At 37.7% G+C, this 27,313-nt stretch overlaps 1 protein-coding gene and 2 non-coding genes across 6 annotated transcripts in view; 2 read left to right on the top strand and 1 right to left on the bottom strand.

Moving 5' to 3' along the window:
* Nucleotides 1-19,055, bottom strand: part of KNL1 (kinetochore scaffold 1) — a 66,135-nt gene extending 47,080 nt beyond the window's left edge. Inside the window, exons 1-5 of one of the 4 annotated variants that reach the window (XM_007180403.3) lie at nt 18,936-19,055; nt 12,144-12,197; nt 10,994-11,033; nt 9,222-9,287; nt 4,570-4,631 (exon numbers count right to left, since the gene is read on the bottom strand). In XM_007180403.3, coding sequence (XP_007180465.2) covers nt 4,570-4,631; nt 9,222-9,287; nt 10,994-11,033; nt 12,144-12,178 — 203 coding nt within the window. In that variant the 5' untranslated portion in view covers nt 12,179-12,197; nt 18,936-19,055. Of the gene's footprint in view, nt 1-4,569; nt 4,632-8,410; nt 8,464-9,221; nt 9,288-10,993; nt 11,034-12,143; nt 12,198-18,812 lie in introns of those variants that run through there. The other 3 variants (XM_057544177.1, XM_057544179.1, XM_057544178.1) reach the window with 3 other exon arrangements.
* A 350-nt stretch (nt 19,056-19,405) lies between these two features.
* On the top strand, nt 19,406-19,487 carry TRNAS-GCU (transfer RNA serine (anticodon GCU)). Its single transcript has one exon. It is a non-coding gene; the product is annotated as a tRNA-Ser (tRNA).
* Nucleotides 19,488-22,302: 2,815 nt separating this feature from the next.
* Nucleotides 22,303-22,422, top strand: LOC114237779 (small nucleolar RNA SNORA26). Its single transcript, XR_003623290.1, has one exon. It is a non-coding gene; the product is annotated as a small nucleolar RNA SNORA26 (small nucleolar RNA).
* The last annotated feature ends 4,891 nt before the right edge of the window (nt 22,423-27,313 follow it).

Below are 27,313 nucleotides of genomic sequence, written 5' to 3' on the forward strand. Positions count from 1 at the left end.
CTAAAGAAAACATGTAAGGAAATTCCCTGGCAGTCCAGTGGTTAGGACTCAGCGCTTTCACCAAGTAGCCTGGGTTCAATCCCTGGTCAGGGAGCTAAGATCCACAAGCCAAGTGGCGTAGCCAAAAAAAACAAAAAAACAGCATGTGAAGGAAAAGTCAGTCTGAAACAAAGGGGAGAAAATGAGTTATTAAATCAAACCTTGGCCACACCTATTCAAGGAGTATACTGGGAGTATACAGAGAGAATCATTCAAGGCTTGCAATAGGTGTGTACGTACCTACTGTGGACATGGATTCATTAGCCTGGTGCCATTAAACATTCTGAATCATTCAAATAACTAATAGTTCAGACTCCATGATCAGCAAGCCATATTTACATTATAATTTACTTTCTTAGGTAGAATGCCTATAAGGAATGTATTGAGCTACTACTCAAATAAGGGTTCTGATTCATTTGATTTGGTTCTCATGATATATTTAGTGGTAGCATTCTTATTTATACACAAATCTCTAGTGAATATGTTTAGTAGAAGTCCATCTCTAAGAGACAGAACCATTTTTGGTACAGAAAAAAATAATACAAAGCCTGCAAAGCCAAGGGCAAGATCTAGGAAGACAGTAGCAACGTCACCAAGGAATATACCACCTAGGGAAGTCTACTGGCAGGCAATAGCTAGTCTTCCCTGATAATACCAAATCTTACTATGTCTTTCCCACCCCTCACTCCCAGAATTCAATACATATGAAATATTGACAACTCATGTTTATCCAGGAAGATGTTAATTGATTTATGGATAAAAGATGGATAGAAAAGAAGTATAAAACAATTAGAATTACTATCAATCGACAACAATGAATTTATATTTCAGAAGGTACCTACTGTTTGGAACTATTCAGTAACAGAAAGATGTCACATAGTCTGCCGCTAAGTGGGAACCCCCTTCTTCACCCCTTACCAACATCTACTTACTACTCCTCTAAGGAAAAGAAGAAAGAAAACATGTTCCCAGTAGCCCCACAACTGAAATCCTGGGCAACTATAAACTTATCCTAATGCAAAATCATGTTTTATATGGCAAATACAGAATTGAATTTCTTTAATCTGTCTGATCCTAATGGTTTGTTAAGATAAAGAATTCGGAGGAGAGAGAGGAACAAATGAGGAATGGGAAACAATGCAGATCAAAGCCCAGGACTTTCCTAGGAAGATTTCTGGACAAGAAACAATCAAGCCTCATCCTAAAATGTTTAAATTCAAGGTTAAATTGATCTAGGAGCTCACCTCACAATAGGCCAAGTTAAAGAAGTCTGAATTATACAGAAAACAAAATTTGAAGAAGGTGATATTAAGTAGACAAGCTACCTTTATGATAGCTAAAAGGAGAGGCTGTTTACAAAAAGACAGCTACCCTGGAACACCATTACATCCCCTCTCCCTCCACAGAAATGTCTTGAAAATAGGTGGTTCAGGAAAACCCAACCCATTCAATGATGAGTAAAAAGTATACAATCCATAAGGACACTATAAGATTAAAAGAAAGCAAAGCATAACATAACTTATTAACATAAGAAAAACACTCAGAAAAATGTTGTCCCAGAGAAAATGAAAATTGTATGCATAGAGTTTGCTATGGACTTAAAAAACATAACAAAGCAATCATCTCTATGAAAGACAGAAATGAAAGCAGAAATATAAGAACTCAAGGAAAAGATGGTAAGAAAACAGGAAATGACACACAAATAGATGAAACTCATGAAAGAAGCAGAAGAAAAAATATAATCATCACAGAATGAAGGCAAAACTGGAAGAGACATAAGGGTGAATAAATATCTTGGAAAATATGGTAAAGGACATAGAAAAAAATTTTAACTGAACAAAGTAAAAGAAAATAAAAGGACTTAAGAGAGAATATAATACAGAAGAAAAGCAAAGAATTTAAACATAATTTGTGTTTCTAAATTATTGAGTCCCTCACGAAATTTAAATGAAATAGAAAAAGATATTTAAAGGTTAATTCAAGATTCAAGACCCAAAACAGTCAAAATAAAGATGTATCCAAGTAAAGTCAATAAACTTCAAAGATAAAGGGAAAAAAAATCTGTTAGGTAGCCTGTCAAAAAGATCTAGTTGTTTATGAGGGGGAAAAATCATGCTCTCCTCTGACTTGTTCATAGAAACAGTCAATGCCAGAAGATAACAGAATCACATTAACAAGTTCCTTAAAGAAAATGTGGGGTGGTGGTGGGATGAATTGCAAGACTGGGATTGACATACATACACTAATATGTATAAAATAGATAACTAATAAGAACCTGCTGTATAAAAAACAAACAAAAACCCTCAGTGACTTTGGTGTTTGATAAAAAACAAAAACAAAAACAAAACAAAACATATTCAAAGTGAAAAAAAGAAAATGTGAACTGAAGATTTTATATCCAGCTAAATCTTCAAGTATAAAGGCTATGACTAACAGTTCTGAGCGTCCAAGAACTCAGGGAGTATTGCTTCAATGAGCCCTTCTTGGGAAAACATAAGAGAAAAAGCTTTGGTCAACCAAGAGATAATTAGGGCAACTATAGTAACAGAACTGATGTGAACATTTAAATATATATAATACAACTAAGACACAAATGTGACAGATGACCTAATGTCAAATACCCAGAGAGAGAGATAGAGAGATAAGAGAGTGAGAGAAAGGGAGAAAGAGATATAATACAACTTAAAAAAAAGGTGGGGGGGCGGGGGGGGGAAGAACTTCCCTGGTAGTCCAGTGGTTAACACTCCGTGCTCCCAATGCAGGGGGACCAGGTTCGATCCCTGGTCAGGGAACTAAAATCCCACATACTGCAACTAAGTCTGTGTGCCCCAACGAGAGCCGCATGTCACAACTACTGAGCCCACGCGCTCTAGAGCCTTCACACTGCAACAAGAGAAGCCCACGCGCTGCAACGAAGACCCAGCGTGGTCAAAATAAATAATAAATAAATAAAAATTTTAAAAAAGATGGGTAGGGCATGAGGGGGAGAAAATAAGAGGAAGAAGTAGGCCAATAACCTCATCCATTATAAATGCCAAAGGATATTATATAATACAATGAAGTTTTAATTGAAGTTTAAGCATATTTTTAATAGTACAAAAGTGTATTATTAAGTAAAATTGGGTTGGGAGAGAGGAAATAGACTAACTTTACCATTGCTCATACATGGTCAAACATTACGCAAAGGTATACCACAAAAATGAAAACAAAAATATAACAAAGACAGAAATCTTAACATCAGTCTAGGTAGAATTTGGGTCAAAAAGCAATAAACAAAGCAAAGATGAATATTTCATAATGCTAGAAAGTGCAATCCCAAATGAAGATATAGCAATGATGACTATGCACCAATAAACATAGAATAAACATTCATAAAGAAAAACTACTGGATAGAGTGGGGTGCACTGTCAGTTAGAGACTAATTTACCTCTCTCATAATTCATGCAGATTAAAGTGACAAAAATTATATAAAATTACAGAAGACCCAAATAACATGTATAAAATGGATATAATTGATATATATCAAATTCTACACCCTAAAATACAAAATGTATCTTCTGTTCAAGTGGATGGATCATTCACAGAAATTGATCATATACAAGACCACACAGAAAATTTCAATAAAAATCAAAATAATACAAATTAGCATTCTCACTACAATATAACTGAAAATTAATGACCACAAGATGTCTTTACCACCTAGATATGAATGTGAAAATTCTCAATTAAACAACTCTTCAATGAGAAATACAAATATACTGCTCAGCATCAAGAAAATAATCATAAAAAATTACATATAAGAATTACATTAAATTAATAACTTAGGGAGAAGTGATATCTTTATGATGTTAAATCTTTTTATTCAGGAACTTGTCTTCATTTGCACAATTCTTTCTTTTTTTTTTGGCCATGCCACGGGGCATCTGGGATCTTAGTTCCCCGACCAGGGATCGAACTTGTGTCCCCTGTAGTGGAAGTGCGGAGTCCTAACCACTGGACCACCAGGGAAATCCCTGTACAATTTATATTCTTTTATTATTAAATTTACAGCAACTAAATATAATGGAAAAAAGGACATTTATCTTCTATCTGGTTATTATTTTTATATAGGAAATATGTTAATTTCTAAATATTAATTTTGTATCCTGCTACTTACTGTTTATAGAGGTATTTCAATTGATATTCTTGGATTTTCCTAATATTCAATTATTTAATCTGCAAAGGTGACAGATTTATCCCTATCTTTCCAATTTTTATAACTCCATTTTCTTTCTCTAGTTTTTTTTTGTTGGTTAGCACCTCCAATACAATGTTAAATAGCAGCCGTAAGACACAGTTGTTTTGTTCTGGACTGTAGAGGGGATGCTTTCAATGTTTCTCTTTTAAGCATAACAGCCTTTTAAATAACAATTTTCTAAAGCTTCTCTAATTGAAACACAAATTATCCCAATCAGTTAGTACCAACATATTTGGTGTGACACACAAGAAGTATTACCTGTAACATTTTAATTATTTTTCTTTTCAACTTACTTTATAGTATCTGCAAAGCTGACTCGACGAGAGTTTTTCTTATTTCTCAAAGCATTGGATTCCTACGGGCAGAGAATATATGGTATGATTTTTAATGAAACCACTGTGAATTAGGTCTCCAAGATTACGATAGACAGAGACCAGTTCTTATTCTGAATTAATGTGATATCATTAATTTTGATAATTAATCTGATTCTCCAAAAAATTCCAATATAGAAGCACTTAACGTGAATATGATTTTCAATGTGAAAAATAAGCACAGGGCTTCCCTGGTGGCGCAGTGGTTGAGAATCTGCCTGCTAATGCGGGGGACACGGGTTCGAGCCCTGGTCTGGGAAGATCCCACATGCCACGGAGCAGCTGGGCCCGTGAGCCACAATTGCTGAGCCTGCGCGTCTGGAGCCTGTGCCCCGCAACGGGAGGGGCCGCAATGGAGAAAGGCCCGCGCACCGCGATGAAGAGCGGTCCCCGCACCGCGATGAAGAGTGGCCCCCGCTTGCCGCAACTGGAGAAAGCCCTCGCACGAACCGAAGACCCAACACAGCCAAAAATAAATAAATAAATAAATAAATAAATAAGAAAATCCTTTAAAAAAAAAAAAAAAATAAGCACAGTGACACAAACAACATATTTAAGGAAGGTGATTACTATCCCTTACCTTTTCTCTCTCCTTTAAATGAATGGTTATTTTGCAATTAAGTAGAAGAAAGACTGGGAACAAAACAAGTGATATGTTGCCTTTTATGGTAACCCTACTATACTATTTTTAAGATTAAAAAAATTTTTTTAATTGCGGTAAAATACAATTCACATAAAATTTACCATCTTAACCACTTTTAAGAATTTTAATTTTTGGGGGTGGTGGTGTGATGAATTGGGAGATTAGGATTGACATATATACATTAATATGTATAAAATGGATAACTAATAAGAACTGCTGTATAAAAAAATAAATAAAATAAAATTCAAAAATTAAAAAAATTTTTTTTTAATTTTATTGTGGTAAGAACACTTAATCTAACCTCTTAACAGATTAAGTGTACGATACAATACTGTTAACCATAGTGACAATGTTGTACAGCGGATCTCTAGCATTCATTCATCTTGCATAACTGAAACTTTATACCTGTTGATTAGCAACTCCCCATTTCCCCCTCCTCTCTGTCCCTGGCAACCACTGTTCTCTTCTCTGCTTCCACGAGTTTGACCATCTTAGACAGCTCATATAAGTGGAATCATGTAGTATTTGTTCTTCTGTGACTATTTTACTTAGCATAACATACTGAAGCATCTTAACTGTTTTTTTTAAATTAATTAATTTATTTCGTTGCAGTGCGTGGGCTTCTCATTGCGGTGGCTTCTCCTGTTGCGGAACATGGGCTCTAGGGGGGTGGGCTTCAGTAGTTGCGGCACGCGGGCTCAGTAGTTGTGGCTCACGGGCTTAGCTGCTCTGCAGCATGTGGGATCTTCCCGAACCAGCGCTCAAACTGGCGTCCCCTGCATTGGCAGGTGGATTCCCAACCACTGCGCCACCAGGGAAGTCCTTAACTGTTTTTTTTTTTTAAATTTATTTATTATTTATTTATTATTTATTTTTGGCTGTGTTGGGTCTTCGTTTCTGTGTGAGGGCTTTCTCTAGTTGTGGCAAGCGGGGGCCACTCTTCATCGCGGTGCGCGGGCCTCTCACTGTCGCAGCCTCTCTTGTTGTGGAGCACAGGCTCCAGACGCGCAGGCTCAGTAGTTGTGGCTCACGGGCCTAGTTGCTCCGCGGCATGTGGGATCTTCCAGACCAGGGCTCGAACCCGTGTCCCCTGCATTGGCAGGCGGATTCTCAACCACTGCGCCACCAGGGAAGCCCCCTTAACTGTTTTTAAGTGTACACTTCAGTAATGTTAAGTACCTCTATATGGTCGTGCAACAAATCTCCAGAAATCTTTTCATCTTGCAAAACTGAAATTGTATATCCATTAAACAACTCCTCCTTTCCCCCGCCAACCTGCCCACAACCACAATTTTACTTTCTGTCTCTATGAATATGACTACTGTAGGTACTTCTTAAGTGTAATTTATAAAGTATTTGTCTTTTTGTGACTGGTTTATTTCACTTAACATAATGTCCTCAAGGTTCATCCATGTTGTAGTATGTATCAGAATTTCCTTTTTTTTTTTTAACATCTTTATTGGAGTATAATTGCTTTACAATGGTGTGTTAGTTTCTGCTTTATAACAAAGTGAATCAGCTATACATATACATGTATCCCCATATCTCCTCCCTCTTGCATCTTCCTTCTTTTTTTAAGGCTGAATAATATTCTATAGACACCACATTTTGTTTATCCATTCATCTATCAATGGACTCTGGGTTGCTTCCACCTTTTGGCTACTGTGAATATCACTGCTATGAACAGTGGTATACATATCTTCAAGACCCTGCTTTAATTCTTTTGGGTATACACCCAGAAGTGGAATTGCTGGATCATATGGTAATTCTATTTTAATTTTTGGAGGAACCACTATATTTTACAGCGGCTGCACCATTTACATTCCCACCAACAGTGCACAAGGGTTCCAATTACTCCACATCCTAGCCAACACTTGCTATTTTCTATTTTGTTTTTTTTTTAATAGTAGCCATCCTAATGGGTATGAGTTGATATCTTACTGTGGTTTTGATTTGCATTTCTCTAATGATTAGTGATGCTGAGCATCTTTTCATTATAATTTACTTTTATTTTCCCTCATCTTCCTTAACAATGGCAAACATTTTTACTCACGTAGATACTGAACACAAAAAGCAAAAGACAACAACAAATGAAATCCATAGAGAATTTTAACTGTGCTAATTCTGGATAACTGAGGACAAGTTTTGTTATAACAAAGAATCATCCTCTCTGTTAAGATCTTTGGCAGACACTACAGGCAGCTTTGAGCTTAATAATGACAATAATATGGACATAGTAAATACTACTATATTTCTTACTAAAAACCCCTGAAATTTGTGTGGTATATTGGAAAGAGCACTGAGTTAGAAATTAGGAGATTAGAGCTCCAATATGAAGTTTGCCACTAACTGTGTGGGCTTAGACAAAACATTTAACCTCTCTGGACCTCACATTTCTCATCTATATAATGAAGGAACTAGATTCAAGATTAGTATTGAGGTCCTGTTGGTTTTAAAGCTCTATGAGTCTATGAATCTGTCATTTACTCATTCAAACATTCATTAAATTAAAAAACACCACACATACCAAATCCCATGCTGAGTGATGGAAAAAGACTGGTAAAGGAAACAATACAGTCCTTACTCTAATGGGGATTAATGGTGAAACAGATTAAAACAAAAAATCCACACAAATATAAAATTCAAAGTGTAATGAGTGGTGTGAATAAACACTGTATATAAAAAAATAATTTAGCCTGATAATCACGGAATATTTCTTTGAGGAAGTACATTTAAGTTGAGACCTGAAGGATTAGTTAGTAGTCAGATGAAGAGTTGGGCAGAGGGAAAACATTCTAGGCAGAGCATGTGCAAAGGCCCTGAGGCAGAGAAAGGCTTGATGTATTTGAGAAATAGAAAGATAAGAGAGGCAGAAGTAGCATAAGCACTCAGAATTATATGGTCTCCAAAACTATACACATTTCATCAATCAACAAAATGTACTGAAAGTGAACTATATACCGGGCATAATATATTAAAAAACATATAACGAAGTCCCAACCTCAGAGAGTTCTCAATTTAGAATGGACATTAGTAAACAATTACAACAGAAGATGTTAAGGGATGATTTTCTGAGAGAAATGATACCAAAACTGAGTCTTGAAAACAAATAGGAATTACCAGATAAACAGGACTACAGGGCTTCCCTGGTGGCACAGTGGTTAAGAATCCGCCTGCCAATGCAGAGGACACAGGTTTGAGCGCTGGTCTGGGAAGATCCCACATGCCGCGGAGCAACTAAGCCCGTGAGCCACAACTACTGAAGCCCATGTGCCTAGAGCCCATGCTCCGCAACAAAAGAAGCCACCGCAATGAGAAGTCTGCACACCACAACGAAAAGTAGCCCCCACTCGCCGCAACTAGAGAAAGCCCGTGTGCAGCAACGAAGACCCAACGCAGCCAAAATTAATAAATAAATTAATTAATTTTTAAAAAAGGGGACTACAAATATATGATAAACCAAGTATGATAAAATATTAATTATAGAATCTAGGTAATGACTATATGAACATTCACCCTAAAATTCTTTCCACTTTTCAGTGTGTTTGAAAAACAAATTTTTAATAAAATATTGGCAGATAAACGAAGAATGAGGGACTAGCCATCTAGACAGAGGTAACATCACATGTAAATACCTGCAGGCTTGACAGTTCATGTCTGTTTGGGGAATGGTAAACAGTTCTGAATGGTGAGATACATGTATGAGAGTGGCAAGAAAGAAGTCTGGAAAAGCAAATAGGGGTTAAAAATCAAGAGTGCCAGCTTGCTCAAGTGTTTGGATTTTAACCTTAAGGCCATGGGATGCTTACTTGTACATATTCAACTGAGAATCATTTATGACATTCTCCCTTCATATAGCTAATAAAGTTTCTAACTATTAAAAATATCACTGAAAACAGTCATCTATAAAGCATTTGTACCAGAGACTTACCTGAACAGTTTCATTCCCATTCCCACCTCTGAGGTCCTGAAGAGGACTCCTTGGGGGTTTCAAAATCTAGAACAGAATTATTCAAGAAAATCTGCAATGTCTATTAATAATCACTTCATTTCAAGTTATACCATGAGCAGAAAGGTAGAGATGGTAAAATTCCTGTAAAAACCTCTAAAACTCCTCAAATTCATATTGCTCAGTGGTATACTTTGTGGCTGCTTTAAATATTCGGCATCTATTCCCTTCTCCTTGCCCACATTCCCCAAGTATTTTGCTTACTCTCATCCCATGTGGTCTGGGTAAAGCTCTACTCCAACTCTAGAGTTCAACAGGTAGCCCTGGCTGAGAACAATCTGCACATGATATTCTTTTGTCAATAGTGACTGGTTTGGTAATGAGGACTTGACCCATATCAAGATAATCAAGCCAACATGATTCAATCCTGAGTATTCTCTCTTTTTTTTTTTTTTTTTTTTTTTTATCCTGAGGAAATAGACACTATTTTTTATGTAGGACTTGAACCTGGAAGTTGGGAGAGCTAGATGTACTATAGTAATCACGAGGAAGAGCCGTTCTGATAATGGAGATTACCCAGATAAAGTGATCAGAGTATAAAAAATGAAATCCTAGTACTGGTGATCGTGTCCAGTACTTTCACCATAAGCGTATTTGCCACAGACATCTTTGTTGCAAACATTTTTGCTGCATAACTAACTGGCCGTAAGGCAATTTTGCTATAAAAGATAAAAGAGGGACATTAAAGAGGACATAATGAAACATGAAAAATGAATAAGAAAGTTAAAGACTTTATTGCAAGATATGAAATACTTGAATACATTTAAAATGTGTGTAGATTCATGGCAATACTGAGCAAATAACTGATTTTATTTTGTGGGTTGTACCTACGCATTTGCCTTCTGTCTTTTGCTCATAGTATTTTATACATTGTTTTGTTTATTGATTCGTTCTCTTCATTTGGCATCGTGCTTTTTCTTTTTCATTAAAGTTTCTTCCTTCATTAGACAGGTTATCAGTTTCCAAATACTAGGATACATATTTGTAACTGAGCTTTGTATTGCATTATAAAACCCTTCCACACTGTTGTTTGCTCTTGGCATTATGTCATACGTGTGTTGACAGATGTTCTAAAATTCTATGGGAGAAATGGGTTCAACTCTGCCTTGGAGACCTGGCGTATCTAAGATTTATGTAATATAAAAATGGGAGTACTGCATCAATGAAGAAATGAAATCAAACTATCAATTAGTTATTTAACCTTTACAGCTAAATTGCACTGCTGCCAATTAGTTATGTGGCAAAAGTGTTTCTGGCAAAGATGCTTACAGTGAAAGTACCCTACAACCTCTGGTGCTACTGTTGGAACACCTGATTGGTTAAACTGTGCCTAACATCATCCCTATCTTTGGATTTTTTCAATTTCATAACCCAATAAATTTTGTGCTTAAATCGGTTTGAGTTGGATTATTGTGTGTCTTGCTACAGCTTTGTACACGTTTAAATATATTTTTAAACAGCTTTATTAAAATATAATTTACATAGCATAGCATGTATTAAATTACCATGAAACCTATAAAATAGGAATTTTAGTATATTTACAGAATTGTGTAATCAGGTTAAATATTTGAGTCTATCCAGAGAGCAATAGAAGCCAGCGGGGTTGGGATGGTGATGTCATTCAAAATTACTGTGCTATGTAGTCATCATTCAATAAAAGGTAACAATTATTAGCTCAAATAGGTGTTTCTTACTGAGGAATGTCGTCTTCTAACAGGTCTCTCTACATTGTCACTGAAAGAGGAAAAAAAAATTACATACACAGCGGTAAAAGACTGAATTTCTAAAACCCATCATTATAACATCCCTTACATGCTTTTAAATTGGTCATCACTTAACACTTTGTGTCACTTTCACTTAATAAAATTTATATTACAAGTCTTAAATTCAGTATTTAGAAAGTCAGTGTTTTAAAATACATATGGTATACCATAAGACTTTCTCTTGAAAAACAATCAGTAAAACATAATTTACCATATTGATATAAGCACAATTATAAGATAAATGGACCAAAAGAAAAAAAAAAAAAAAGAAAGAAAGGGAATTCCCTGGCGGTCCAGTGGTTAGGACTCAGTGCTTTCACTGCTATAGCCGTGGTTCAATACTTGGTCAGGGAACTAAGATCCCGAAAGCTGCAGTGCAGCCAAAAAAAAAAAAAAAGATAAATGGACCGTAAATCAAGAGATTCTAGTTCTGGTTTTACTACAGTGTGATTTTTAGACCAGGTTTTGAATATTCAGCTGGCTATGGTGGCCAAACAGATAACTTAGCAGATGCAAGAAAAATAGGTGGTACTGAGACTATAAAGGGAGTTCCTTCCTGCCTGGTTTGATCATCACAGCTATTATGTACTCCGCTCATGTTATTTGTTGCCAAACAAGAATATGAGCCCAGTGTTGCACCACTTGATTTTTCAGGAAAAGCTGAAAATCTAATTGTTGTATGAAATCTTGAAATTTTGGCAACTAATTCAAAAATTAAAAAACATTGTTTATTGTTTAGACAATTTTTTCTTTGTCATATATATATATGCCTGTAGGCTGTAAACTGCCACTAGTTTGTGACGCCAGCTTTGGGCAAATCATTTCATTTCCTTGGGCCTCAATTTTCTCATCCTTAAATTGAAGAGATAGGAAGTGGTCTCTAAAGTCCCTCTCAGTTTTGACTCTAGATGAGTTTATATAAAGATATGGCAGGGAGTGCTGTGACCCTGTAATATTTACTTCTTTTCCCTGGAACAGACTGCAAAAACATTTCAGAAGTTATAAACATGTCTTACTAATTGGAAAAGTATCTTTCCCTGATAAAGAGTTGAACATTTTTAGCTGCATTTCCCAAACTCACTTTTCTTCATTAGCCTCTGAAGACATCCCATCCATTTTCGAAGAAAAACCGTTTCTGTAACAAATACACAAAATGAGAAAAGGTGAGAAAAAAGGAAGAGAAGTTGTAATCTGTGAAGAGATTAAGAGCAGAGCAGAGCTGTAATTTCAGGATTACTTTCTGTGGGAGGGCCAAAAAAAAAAAAAAGGAAAAACTTCACTATGGGGCTATGAAACATGAGAAATTTTGAGGATTTTAAACTACTCTCTTATAATTCCCAATCCTGGAAAATTCTCATATTCAAGAGGAAATCAGTGACTAACTCTGATTGGAATGATATGGACGTTAATGGTTCAAATAAAAATTTGTCCTAGTTTATATGAGTTTATGGATTATATAATAATTCAATCTCAAAATATAGTCAATCAGCTATCAAAATATTGATATTTGCATAAAGTGGATTTGCATAAATGCATATTTATCTTATGAAAATTTAACTTTAAGTACTCCAGCAAAAAAAAATTTAAGACATAAAAATAACATTTTAGGGGCTTCCCTGGTGGTCCAGTGGGTAAGACTCTGGACTCCCAATGCAGGGGGCCCAGGTTCGATCTCTGGTTGGGGAACTAGATCCCTCATCCTTCTGCAACTAAGAAGTCTGCATGCTCAACAAAGACCTGGGCAGCCAAAATAAATAAATAAATAAATAAATAATTGGGTGGGGGAAACATTTTAAACAGTGTAGTTGATTATGTTTACAATCTCACTCAATGAGTATTTGTCTTGGAAAGAGTGTGCAATAAGAAGCATAACCTGAAGTTTCTTTAATTGGTCTTATCTCCTACCTATCCATACCTATATTTTCACTTTATGCATTTTAACCTTAGAACTTTAACCCTGGGTAAGAAAAAATTCCATTGTAGATTTCAAAAAACAGAATAGCTAGAGATTCTGACTCAACAATATTAGCATTTCTACCACAATACTAAATTAATACCACATACATATGGACTTCCCTGGTGGCACAGTGGTTAAGAATCCGCCTGCCAAGGCAGGAGACACGGGTTCGAGCTCTGGTCCGGGAAAATTCCACATGCCACGGAGCAACTAAGCGTGCACCACAACTACTGAGCCTGCGCTCTAGAGCCCGCAAGCCACAACTACTGAGCCCATGTGCCACAACTGCTGGAGCCCATGCACCTAGAGCCCGTGCTCCGCAACAAGAGAAGCCACCGCAATGTGAAGCCCATGCACCGCAACAAAGACCCAACACAGCCAAAAATAAATAAATAGACAGGTAGATAAAAAGACTAAAATACTTACTTAGGAAAAAAAAAATACCACATACACAAACTTTCAGAATCAATGTTCTTACGCTTCTTAGCAATAAGTAAAAAACCAAAACAACAACAAAAAAGGTACTTAAAAGATATCTTATTTTACATGCTTTCATCATATATAACAAAAGTCAAATTAAAGAACAATACTTCATATTGAACTTGAACCTGAAGTAAAAGTCTGCTTATTTTTCAGTATTGATTTATTTAATTAGCTGTTAATACAGATATAAGGTGATGGGCATCTTCTAGGATTTGATCTCTGACCCTCTCCTTTTGTCCTCCATCACTTTCTCAGTCTGCTTACCCATTCTTCTGGTTTCACTTACCTCCTGTTCACAGATAACACCTATATCTACTTAAAATAATATTTTTAATTTAAAAATTTAAGCTATTACATACTATCCTCTTTCCCAAAAGCAACCACCTTCACCACTTTATTTTGTATCTAAAGAAAGCTCTCTTCGGACTTCCCTGGTGGCACAGTGGTTAAGAATCCGCCTGCCAATGCAGCAGACATGGGTTCGAGCCCTGGTCCAGGAAGATCCCATATGCCGCGGAGCAACTAAGCCCGTGTGCCACAACTTCTGAGCCTGCGCTCTAGAGCCCTCGAGCCACAACTACTGAGCCCGAGCACCACAACTCCTAAAGCCCGTGTGCCCTAGAGCCCGCGTGCTGCAATTACTGAATCCTGTGCACCTAGAGCCCGTGCTCCACAACAAGAGAAGCCACCGCAATGAGAAGTCCACACACTGCAACGAAGAGCAGCTCCCGTTCTCCACAACTAGAGAAAGCCCATGAGCAGCAATGAAGACCCAAAGCAACCAAAAAAAAGCTCTCTTACCCGCAACCACCTCCATCTCATATACACACAGACACCCCATACCCAGAAAAATACAGTACAATAAAGGAAAGATTACATGCTAATTTCACTACAATAAATATAAAAATCCTAAAAAGAATAGCAAAAAAAGAGCCACCAATTTGTGGAAAGGTTGTGAAAAGGACAATATATCACGGTCATGTTGGTTATATTCCAGAAATGCAATATTGGTTTAACATTAGAAAATCAATTTTACAATTTACTATACTAACAAATTAAAAGGGAAAAATCCTAAGATCATTTCAACAGATTAAAAAAAAAGTTTGCTGACTTTTAACATCCTTTCATGTTAAAAAAAATTTTAGCAAACCAGGAATACAAGGTAAATTCCTTAACCTAACAAACAGTATCTATTTAAAAAACTAACAGCAAACATCAACTTAATGGTGAAACTGAAAACTTTTCCTGAGATCAAACAAGTACGACAGCTATTTCCACTTCTATTCAATCTATCATCAAGTCTTAGTGGTTCTGTTTCCAATATACATCACAAATTCATTCACTTCTATCTTCAGTGCCACCACCATAATTCAAGCTGCCATCATCTCTCAAGTAGAATATTGCAATTTTTACCTCACTGGTCTCCCTACTTTCACTCTTATCCCCCTAAAATACTTTCTCCACATAGTAGGCAGTTATCTTCTTAAACATAAATCACATTTAAGACATTCCCTTACGTAAAACCCTTTAAAAGCTTCCCACTGTACTGAGAATAAACTCTTTACCAGGACCTACAAAGCTCTACAAGATTTGGGTCCTACTTGACTCTCAGACTTCAGACTTCATCTCATACCACTGTCTTCCTCACTCTCTATGCTAACCACACTGGCATTTTTATTGCTGCACACACAAAGCTTTTTCCCGTCATTAAATTTATATTTGCTATTCTCTCTTGGCAAGAAGCCAAGAAAAGTACTCTTTGTAGACTGTGTATGTCTCCTTTGTGGCATTACCACAACTGTAATTTAAAAGTCCATTATGTAAATTAATTATTCCTTTTATCTTCCCAAACTACCTGATGGAAGAAATGTTCACATACTGAAGTATGGGGAAGCCATTCTGGATTATACATGATTTGGCTTGAACTTTATTCTAATTAAAACAGCCTGTGTTATGGCTTATCAAACATACATTGTACATCTGCTTTAACCATTAAAGAAAAGGGTATACTGTCCAGAAGTAAAGAATGTCTGTTTTGAAGATAGAGATAAATGCCTCCCTTTCTGGGACCTCAGTGCTAGTACTCCTTTTATGATAAGGCTCGCTACCCAGGCTCCCAGGCCATACTGACTTGCTGTGTACTTACTAATCTGTCTTTTTTGGAAACTCTGAAGGAAAGTACCCTTGTCATGTTTGATGTTCTTTGTTCTGACAAAATATAAAACTGTGCGGAAAATCATGCTTCTCCAGAACAGTTCCTCAGAGCTATCTGAGAGGTTGTCTCCCAGGGTATAGTCCTCAGTTTGGCTAAAATAAAACTCTCTTCTATTCTATTATAGATTGATTATTGATTATTTGCATCAACATACACTTGCCCCAACAGTAAACTCCATGAGAATAGGGCTGGTGTCTCTTATGTTCACTGTTATATTCTGAGAATCTAGCACAGTGCTTTGTGAATAATACGAGCTATAAATATTTGTTGTATGACTAATTAAGAAACAATTCTTTGGGCTTCCCTGGTGGCACAGTGGTTGAGAATCTGCCTGCCAATGCAGGGAACACGGGTTCGAGCCCTGGTCTGGGAAGATACCACATGCCTCTGAGCAACTAGGCCCGTGAGCCACAACTACTGAGCCTGTGCGTCCGGAGCTTGTGCTCCGCAACAAGAGAGGCCGCAACAGTGAGAGGCCGCGCACTGCGATGAAGAGTGGCCCCCGCTCGCCGCAACTAGAGAAAGCCCATGCACAGAAACGAAAACCCAACACAGCCAAAAATAAATAAATAAATAAAATTTAAAATAAAAAAAAGAAACAATTCTTTAAAGTTGCCTTCATGATCTATGTCTTGCATTTTTTTCTTCTTTTGGAAATATTTTCAAATTCAGTGATAAATTAAAAATTCACAAATTAAAAATAGTAAATACTATCAAATCAGGATCACCTAAACATCTTCATTGTTTGAAACAGTCATTGTGCATCATTCTTGTCTAACCTGCAGACCAGCTGGCACTTAAGTAATAAGATTCAAAGCTTATTGATGTCCTCTTTTAAGAATATTCTATTCAGTACATATCTGTAAGTTCCACTTCCAACAGAAATAGGAGACTCCAGGTTCTCACATTAAGCTTCATGTGTAAAATGCTATTATGGTTGAACTTCTGATCACTGTCACATTAATTGATTATTGATTGATTCCAAAACTGTGCACCTGGCACACAGGTAGGGGTGCTACAGCTTACTCACAAAGGTGCTCTGGGATATTTTGAATTTTTGAGAGAAACAACAATTCTCAACATCTATCCATCACTGCTAGCTCAAAATAGTACCCATTCACATTACATTAGTTTTGATAACATATTACTGCAAAGCTGGATTTTTGGCAGTTGCTGTGATATAAAGCAAGTACTTTTGATCAATGTGGTACTGGAAATGACGGTGGCAGTATCCAATCTGATTCCAAAATCTAAAAGGTGCGCAATATTCAACAGGCACACATATCCAGTTAGTAAATAATTGTAATTATTTATGAATAAAATTAAAATATTATCTTTTACTTCAATTTATGTATATTATTTTTTTCAAATGGCTACTAAGCAGCTAGAATCATTTAACAACAACTTCTAAAATTGTTTGGGCCTAAGCACTTAATAAATATTGATAGAACTGTTAGGTATTTCTTTTGTTCTAGGGGCACCATGAGCCAAGAAAATTTGGGAACTACTAGTCTGAATAATCCAGAGGTCCACAAACTACAGCTGCTGGGCCAAATGGGCCTTTAACAGTAGTTTTTTACATTTTAAATCAGTTACAGAGAACAAAAAAAAAAAGCATAGAAAGAAGAAATGTGACAGAGATCATGTAGACCGTGGAGCCTGCAAAACCTGAAAATCTACTATCTAGCTATTTGTCCACTCCTTCATTTACTTCACCACTATCTAGAGTTAATATATTTCATAGTGTCCAATGATATAGACTCTAGATCTGTGCTGTCCAATACAGAACAGGTCTAGAGTCTATATCATTTAAATTTAAATTAATTAAAATTTAAATTAATTAAAATGAAATAAAATTTACAATATAGTTCTTGTTACAATAGCCACATTGCAGGTCTTCGTCACGTGGGACTAATGAGTACCGCGTTAGACAGCACAGAAATAAAACATTACCATTAACATTGAAAGTTTTATTGGACAGCACTGTCCTACTAACAATATCTAGAGTATCTTCTACCATCTCTTACTTAGCATCAAACACATCATTAATACTACCACTCCAAATATTTTTACTCAGTTTACATCTATTTGTCATCTTGTAAACGTTCCGAGCCATTCACATAGTCAAGAAGAATTATACTGCTTTGAACCCAAACTTTAATTAGCAAAATCTTACATTAACTCATCTCTATAAATCATTCTTCCCTTCAAGTTCCACCTCAAATACCACTTTCTCCAAGAAGCCTCCTTTAGTCTCCATTGCCAAAAAGCATCAAATAAGCTTTTCTGTGCTCCCATATTCCTTTAGAATGTCCTATAATCCTTTACATTGTCCTGTTTTATAGTTATTTGTGTATATTAATTCTTTCCCGTTCTGGACTGTAAACTCTAGATGCGGGACTGAATCATCCGCTCCCAGCCCTAGCACAAGACAACAAAGAACCCAATACAAATCTGAGGAATTCGACTTATTCAATTCAACCGAAAACTTCAATCTTAATACCTAGAGTAAGCTCTGCTTTGGTCTTCTCTGCCATCTCTCTATAAACCTATCTTCAAAATTCCAATCGGCAATGTATTTTTTTAGAACTTTTTCTTAAACTTTAGTATTGAGATAAACAGCAAGAAAAGACTCCTAACTCTGGCCTAATAATGGACAAAGGAAGATTTTTTAAAAACTTATTTGTGGTGTACTAATATTGGCTTTACTTGTTTACGTTATTACATCCGCCGGAAACCCAAAATCTGCTCAGTGCTGCTAGCACTCGATCAGACATTGTAAATAAACCATAAGCCGAGAGTTTAAAATCACTTATTGCTGTCACTTCACTTATAGCTAAGAAAAGATTAAGAAGTGCAAACAGCCGCGAGTTCCCCAAGGAGAAGAAACTGGGGTGCGAGGAAGAGTCCCGGAATCCTGACAGAAGATGGCGGGGCGGGGCGCCGCGGGCGGGTACGCCGCGGGCCAGCGAGCCGGGTCCCCCCACCGTGGGTCCCAGGTGTGGATGGAGACTGCTAGGGAGGAGGGAGGCGGCACATGTGCAGGCCGAGGTGAGGAAAGAAAGAGCCCCGCACCCGCGGAGAAGAGTCCGTACCTGAGCCCAGCGAGTTCCGAGGCAGCCTGGCTATAGGAGTGTCCCCCACCTCCCACCGCGGGGTCTTCAGACCGCTCAGACAAAACCTAAATGCCTCCGCGCGAAGCCCAGGCCGAAAGTTACCCGCCGCGGCCCAACTGCTTGAGAAATTCTCCGCAGATTTGTTTGTGGTCCGCGCGCTTCTCAGAGAGGCACCTCACCGCCACCCCTCGACGTCACCTCACAACACGCAGACGGCCTCAGTGAAGCATTCAAATCTAACCGCCTAGCTGGAGCGCATGCGCAAAGCCGCTCAACGCGTCGGCCCCGCCCCTTAGGGTCCAGAGCCTTCCTAAGACTCCTTTAATCAAACTTTCTTTGCAGCCTGTATGCCGATTTTATTTCTTTCAAGGTTATCTCATTTTCTACCGAATTTTCCTTTGTCCCTTCCCATTGCAGATCCCCCACAGTATGGGAGCGGCCATCTTCTTTTGATTTCTTGCTATTAAAAGGATAGGAGCTTTGCTTCCGTACAAAATGGCGGCTTCTATCACATTGCGTCACATCCCCCTAGTTTTACTCCCTATAGCTAGCAGGAAGGAGTAGATTTTGGGGACGAGGTGGCCGAGTGGTTAAGGCGATGGACTGCTAATCCATTGTGCTCTGCACGCGTGGGTTCGAATCCCATCCTCGTCGAGAATTGCTTTTGCCTCTGATTTGAACAGATGAACGTAAATTTGCTTGCGGAATGGAAACAGTTGAATATTTGTTCCAGGTATGATTTACTAGTCAATTTACTCTAGCACAATCAACCTCCTGTTTGAATCTTTGAAAGACGGGTTCGGGAGCATTGTGACCTCGCAGATAAAGAAAAAGTTGGGAAAGAGACATTTTCTGGGATTCGGAGTTTAATTATAAAATGGATTTAATGTCTTTTTAATGAAGTAAACAACAGTGCATAGAATTCCACGATTATTACTGTTCCCATATGTTCCAATTGTGGTCTGGTCAATATTAATTAACCCAGCTCCTGATTGAGGAACTTCAGTTACTGTGGATTCTTACCCCAGGGTTTTCACTTCAAAAGCTACCGCGAGACAGTGTTGAGGATTCTCTTCCAGCCCCCAGCAGGTTGCAGGTGTTCAAGAAAAGTATTCGACATTAAAAAGATGTTGACAACACGTGGAAACTTGGTAGTATCTAGAAGCCAGAGACTGAACATCTACCTTCCCAAAGGTAGAAGGTCTTAATTCCTCTCTTGGATTTAAGCAAAGAGGGAAAAACAAGGAGTAGAAAAAGAATAGATTCCCCTCTTGAAAGGTCATCGGGCAGATTCATTCAACTCACATTTAACAACCTTCATTTATCCAGTATTTATCTACAGGCAACACAATGAATTACAGCACTTTAATTAACCATAACCCTGTGATCACGAGAGACATTTTTATTACTCCATTTTATAAATGAGGACATTGAAAGATAAACTTGCCCAAGGTTATACAGCCTCTGTAATTGCAGAAAAGGCATTGTAACCCAAGTCTGTCGAACTCTGGTGGCTCTTAACATCATCCTATATGGTGCTGGAAATTTGTAAAAAGTGGTCATCAATCCCTTGCGGTAATGGTTTACACATTCTCTCTGCAGTGTACGGTACCCCAGAACCTGGCACCGGGCAGGTGTCTTCAGCAAAGTTTTCAGCCCTGAGGGTGGAATTCAGGCTCCAGTGGCTCTTCCTTCGTCAATCCAAATCCCTTGGGAATGTTGATACCTGCCTGGGCTGAGGACTAAGGGTCACTCCAGCACCTGCCTTCAGCCTTGCTCTGTAATCCATTCACCACTCTGCTGCTAGGAGGTGTTTCTACCCGGATTCTACACACTCCCAAGGGGGCCATGGATAGAATTCAATTGGTTACTTCGTTGGGGAAAAAACTGCAGCTTTATTTTCTTTCATCTCTAATTGAAAGCACTTCCTTCAATAAAGATAAGCAGCAAACTACAGTAATATTAACCTTACCCGTGATTTTTGTCACCAATAGAAATAACAGATATTGTTATATCACATTACTGTTATTGCTTTATGCTCATTACTACTACTTCAAGATAATGGTAGTTGTTGGACCTGCCATTAGATCTTGTAAATTTATGCATTCATAAGAAAGTACATGCATTATACTATTAGATCACAGATGTTTTTTTAATTTTAAAATTTATTTTATTAAAGTATAGTTGATTTACAATGTTGTGTTAATTTCTGCTGTAAAGTGATTCAGTTATACATATATATACATTCTTTTTCATATTCTTTTTCCATCATGGTTTATCAGAGGATACTGAATATAGTTCCCTGTGCTATACAGTAGGACCTTGTTGTTTATCCATTCTATATATAATAGTTTGCATCTGCTAATCCTAACCTCCCAATCCATCCCTCCCCACCCCTCTTCCCCCTTAGCAACCACAACTCTATTCTCTATGTCTGTGAGTCTGTTTCTGTTTCGTAGATAAGTTCATTCGTGTCGTAGATTCCACATATATGTTAGATTAGATTCCACATGTAAGTGACATCATATGGTATTTGTCTTTCTGTTTCTGCTTCAGTTGGTATTATATCACAGATTTTTGAACTATTTTGATAACTGTATTCCAACTTAACTGGTTGACTGTATATTACAACAAACTTAATTTTATGCATTTAAAAACAATATTCTGAGAAGGGACCCATAGGCTTCACCAGACTACCAAAGATCTATGTCAAAAAAAGGTTAAGAGCGCCTGAGAGATTTTTCTAAAGTGCCATCAAGACATTGATCTTAACCTTCCTCTGAACTAGGCCTTGCTCTCTCTCCCCGAGACCTTTGCAGATGCTTTACCTACTCCTCTCCCTGGATCATGCTCCTGCTGCCCTATGCCTCCTTCCCATCAACCCCTGCCTGGCTGGCTCCTGCTCCTCCTTCAGATCTCAGCTTAGATGTCACCCCCATCAAGAAGACTCCCCTAGCCCTGCAACCTGCAGCTCCTTATTAGATTTCCCTCACCTAGTCCTGTGCTCTCCTGCTTCTGGGCCTTCGTACCCCTCCTAGATGCTCCTGAAGCTCCCTGTGTTTCCCCCAGCACTTGCCAAATAGTATTGAAATTGTGCATTGGTGCTGCATCCTCTCTAAAGACTGACAAGTCTCCGTCATTTTTCTGAGTTTTGCCTGCTTCTAGCAGTGATGACTTCCTATGGAAAATTGATAAGGTCTATCATTGTGTCCAGTCTCTATAAATAAAAAGTGAGTGGGTTATTTTCTTAAAGGAAAATCTTCAGCTGAAACTATAAAGCACTGGAAGTGTCTAGAGAAAAAAAGAAATTGTGAGTGGAAGCTCACTTTTCTTTTCCTCAGTTCTTTACCTCTTTTCATGCTTAGTTCATTTGTGGTTTCTTTCATATGAAATTGCAGTAAGTCTTGCTATGACAGTCCCAGTTTTTTGCATTTCTGTGATCTCCTGATGTATAAGAACTGTGCTTATTTTACCTGTTTCTGAGAGAATCAAAAGGATTCAGGCTAACACAGAAGGGTAAAGTAAGTCTCTTTAAAACCCAGAGAAAAGATTGTAAAACTCCTCTTGGATCCTGTCTGGAGTCACAGCTGGGAAAAAAAAAAAAAAAAAAAGGATTAACAACATGCCAGATTATTTAAAAGCCTGAGGGCAGGAGTGTGGGGGACTTGGATTAGTAGTAATGGAGAAAAATTTATCAATGTAATGAAGGAAGGCAGTAAAGCGTTAGAGGCGCCATCTACTGGAGAAGCTGCAACTGAAGACTTGGACAAGACAGTTCTGCCTGAATGGCTCATACGTTTTGAAATATCCCCATTACTCCCCCAAATTTGTCAACAAACCACAGCTCAAGGAAATCATTCTCCATCAACACCAGGGTTCTTCACAAGTCCTATCCTGAACTATTGCAGGACCTCTCACCTCTGGAAGACCAGGAGAGAAAGAACCATTGCACAGCCAGATGCATTACCAAGATATTCCAGCTTTCCTGTTACTTCAGTGCCAGGGAATGGATCTTCATTCTCTGAGTCCAGCTTCAAGAAGACCCATTCTCTCTGGAGAATGAGGTGCTCTGGGAAGAACTGTCCAGTGTTTAGTTGGTGATGGTCTGCTGCCTGGGCAGATCCTTATGTGTCAGCAGCCCTCATGGACAAAGCTCTGAAGGAAGAAGTGAAATCCAGGAATTTTTTTTGTGTGTGTGTGCCTCCAGTTTGTTTCTTAACTCTTACAAGAGAAACTCAGACCCAGGGCTGCAAGACTTAACAAAGACTGGTTTTGAGAGGCAGGCAATATCAGAAGTGAATTCATTCTGTTCCTTACCATTAGGAAGTATGGTCCCACTGAGAATCATCTCTGGGAAGACAGTTGTGACAAGACCTGGAGAAGTTCAAGAATGAATCCAGGCATTCTTCTCTGAGTCTGCAACATCAACTCAAAACTTTTTTTTTCCTCAAATAATTCCCTCAGCTGCATGCTATCATATGAAAACATCCACCTTGCCATAACAACTTCTGGGAATGCCTGCTAAGCTGAAAAGTAAACAATATTTTCATATTGAAGATCGATAGAGCAAAAATTGAAATCTAGTTTATAGTAAACTTGTTCAGGAAGACAAAGTGAATAAATGGCAATAGACTAGGGGAAAGGGGGAATAACACTTGCTTATATCCCATGCTTTGTATCTTCTGCAAAGATAGCTATGGATAGATAGCAAGCAAGAACCAGTTACACCTTTCCTTCTCATCACAGTGAGGATGAGCAATGCCCCAGATTTCAAATTTCAAATATTCATTTGAAATCTCCAGAATGAAGTAAAACTGGGTCAAACCCAACTTCAATGGGTGAAATTAATGGATGAAGGACCTGAGGACATGACTGATGATTCCATGGAGTTAGAAGCAATAATTCCTTTTCTGATTTTGGTACTATGGAGTGGTAAGTTTTTCATATTTCTCTTTGGGCTAAATAAAAGGTCATTGACTCTAAGCACTTTTTTCCCCTCTGGCTTTCTCAAAGATTCTGACTTTCTTAAGTATTTTTATCTGAATCTTTTGATTTACATTTATCAATTCTAGATCACATGCCTTCAGTAAATGCTTAGAAATGTTACAATGGACAAATGAAGGCTATATTTGTTCTGAACTATGACAGCATACTGAGTGATAACAACAGACCAGTAACAATTTCAAGTCGTCTCAATGATCAACTTTCTGTTGATAGCTAATACAGCTATAGATTTTAAATTCTGATTTTTAAATACTTGAATAATATAGAAACTTGACACCTAAAATAAAATTTTGCTTTCAGAAAACTGAAATAGCTCCTTGACAGTAGTTTCTATGTGCTCACTAAAAGGATCACTTAAAATCAACTCTCCTTTCAATGACTGTCAGTAATCATTTTTTGGTATAACCCAGCGAGTAACAGAGGCAACCTTTATTTTAGCCCATGATGGAGGACTTAATTTTTTTTTCTTTTGGCTTAAACAACAGAAATTATCTCATAGCTCTGAGGACTGGAAGTCTGAGATCAAGGTGTCAATAGGGTTGGTTCCATCCGAGGGCTGTGAGAGTGACTCTGTTCCACATCTCTTTTCTAGCTTCTGGTGATTTTCTGGCAATCTTTAACATTCCTTTGCTTGTAAAATTCTTAATCCTTATAATTTTGCCTCAATTCTTATTCTGGACAATTTAGCATTTAGGCTGAAATATAAAGCTATTCTTACTCCATTTCAAATGTTGGAAAGTTTACAAGAAAAAAGAACCAGAAAAATTGTATCATTTATTGTTTACTTGAATTAATGAAGTATTTTCAAGAATTTTGTGTCTAGATGCCACATTAATAAAGTGTTAGGAAATGCAATGCACAGGGCTCTCTTTGTGTCTGAAAGTATGCCAAATCTAGAATACCAAAACTCTAAACTGCTTTTAGATCTCTCAGCTCTGTTATGATAAAGAAGCATTATTTCAATCTGCTAAGGCATATTAAAGTGGTCAGTCACTTTTGCAAATTATTATATATTGCTTATCATTACTGTCTCCAAAATTCCAGACATATGGTGCTCTTTTTCCATCCCTGGTGAAAGCGACCCATGGCCGAGACACTTGGGAGTGGTGCCCACCAGCTGCATGGAGGTCAAGTAGACCTTGGGAGTTGTGCAGTGGGTGACCCGGAGAGTCACTATTTCAGAGGTAACCACAGGTTAAAAAAAGAGAGAGAGAGATCTTTTAACGCTTAAAAAAATTTTTTTTTTTACCTTGAAAGATATTATACATACAATGATATAATACATACATGTAATATATTGTGTATGTATAGTTTAAAAGCATAAAACCAGTACAATGTATATACAACCCAGCTAAAGAAATAGAATATTACTAGGACCTTTGAAGCTTCCTGTGTGCCCCTCCCTGCTCGCATCCTCCCACCGAAGAGAAAACTACTTCACTGAATTTTGTGTTAATCATCCTTTTACTTTTTTTTTTTACCAAATATACATATATACATATACATACATACATATATATAACATTTTAGGAATATATATATATATATTTGTCTTGTCTGTTTTTGAATTTTATATAAATGGAATCATTCATCTGTGACTTCTTTCACTCAACACTGTTTTATCCATATAATTCATTCATTTTTACTGCTGCTTATTATACAATTGTCTGAATATATAATTATCTATCCATTCTCTTATGGACAGATACTTCAGTTGTCTCCGGTCTTTTGCTATTATAAGAATGCTGCTGTGGATGTTCTTATACATGTCTTCTGGGGTACATATACAAGTGTTTCTCTAGGTATACAGTTACAAGTGGAATCACTGGTCAACTTTAGTAGGCAATTCTTAACTGTTTTGATGTGGTTAATGGCTGATATAAATGTTGCAGTTTTGAAAATATGGACACGCTTCAAATGAAAGGAAAAGGAGGGTACACAGAGGGTTTGGAGGGGAGGAAAACAATAGTCATAATCATAGACAATATTGTTTGCCATGTGCAAAGCAGTGTTCTAAGCAGAATGAGTGCCTTGGTGATGATACCTCTGACTCCAATAAACTTATCCATCCCAAACCTCGTCACATTCATTAAGCTGCTCCGCTTCCATTTTCAATAATTCAATAATTTGTTTTCAATAATTCTGTGTTCTAGAAAATCCTCAGCCCTGAGGACCAGTGATCCAAAGCCTAAAGAGGCTTTGAAATGAGCCCATTTTCTCTAAACTAAGCCTTTGGGAGCAAGACTGACCCAAGCAAACCTAGGTCATCCATTGAGAGATACAGACATTCTGGGAAACCCATGATTACAACCCACAGCTGGAACTAAAGCCAAACTTGAAAATGCAGTTGCTTAACCAGCCGTTTCAGTCACTACATTCAGCTGCCTTTGCCTCTACCTCTCACACTACTTACTGATGGGAATGTAAATTGGTTTAATCTTTTTGGAGGGTAGTATGGTATTATAAGGAGGTTCACTATAGTTTGTAATAACGAAAAACTGCAAATACCTAAAATTTCAACAATAGGGGATGGATTAATGTATGGTGTAGTCACACAATGGAACACAAGGCAGCTATTATTTTTTAAAAGTCCTAGGGAAAAGCAAGTTGCAGAAAAATTTGTAAGGCCTGATCCCATTTTTATTTAAAAATACAGATAGATTTATGTATCTCTGAAGAGAAAACAGTCCATAAAAAGACCATTTAATTATTAATAGTAGTTACCTCCAGAGTAGGGGTAAGGAGAGGGGGCATATAATAAAAATTAAATTTTTAAAAAGGCTATCATGGGATTCCCTGGTGGTGCGGTGGTTAAGAATCCACAAGCCAATGCAGGGGACACGGGTTCGAGCCCTGGTCCGGGAAGATCCCACATGCCACGGAGCAACTAAGCCCATGCGCCACAACTACTGGCCCTGCACTCTAGAGCCCGCAAGCTACAACTACTGAGACCACGTGCTACAACTACTGAAGCCCGCGTGCCTAGAGCCCGTGCTCCGCAACAAGAGAAGCCACTGCCATGAGAAGCCCGCACACCGCAACGAAGAGTAGCCCCTGCTCGCCACAGCTAGAGAAAGCCCGTGCACAGCAATGAAGACCCAATGCAGCCAAAAACAAATAAATTAAAAATAAATAAATAAAAAGGGTAACATTTTACAAGGGGAAAAAAACACATTCAAGTCCAGCCAACTGTTAACTAGAGGAAAGATAAACTGGATTCAACCTGAGCTCCTTAAGGGCAATAACTTTTTCACAGATTCTCTACAACTGTTCTAGCACCTAGCACAGTAACTGACTGACACAGAGACCAATTACTTGACTAGCACGTAGAAGGTGGAAGAACACATGCATGGGCACGTACACACACACACACGCACACAAAACCCCTGTTTCTTAAGTGTCTGCAGACTAGTGGAGTCATGGTACTCAGGGATTTTTGTTTTCAATAGAGACTGAAGTAATGCTGCTCAATAGAA

Source organism: Balaenoptera acutorostrata, chromosome 3 (genome assembly GCF_949987535.1).
Source record: "Balaenoptera acutorostrata chromosome 3, mBalAcu1.1, whole genome shotgun sequence".
Taxonomy (NCBI): domain Eukaryota; kingdom Metazoa; phylum Chordata; class Mammalia; order Artiodactyla; family Balaenopteridae; genus Balaenoptera; species Balaenoptera acutorostrata.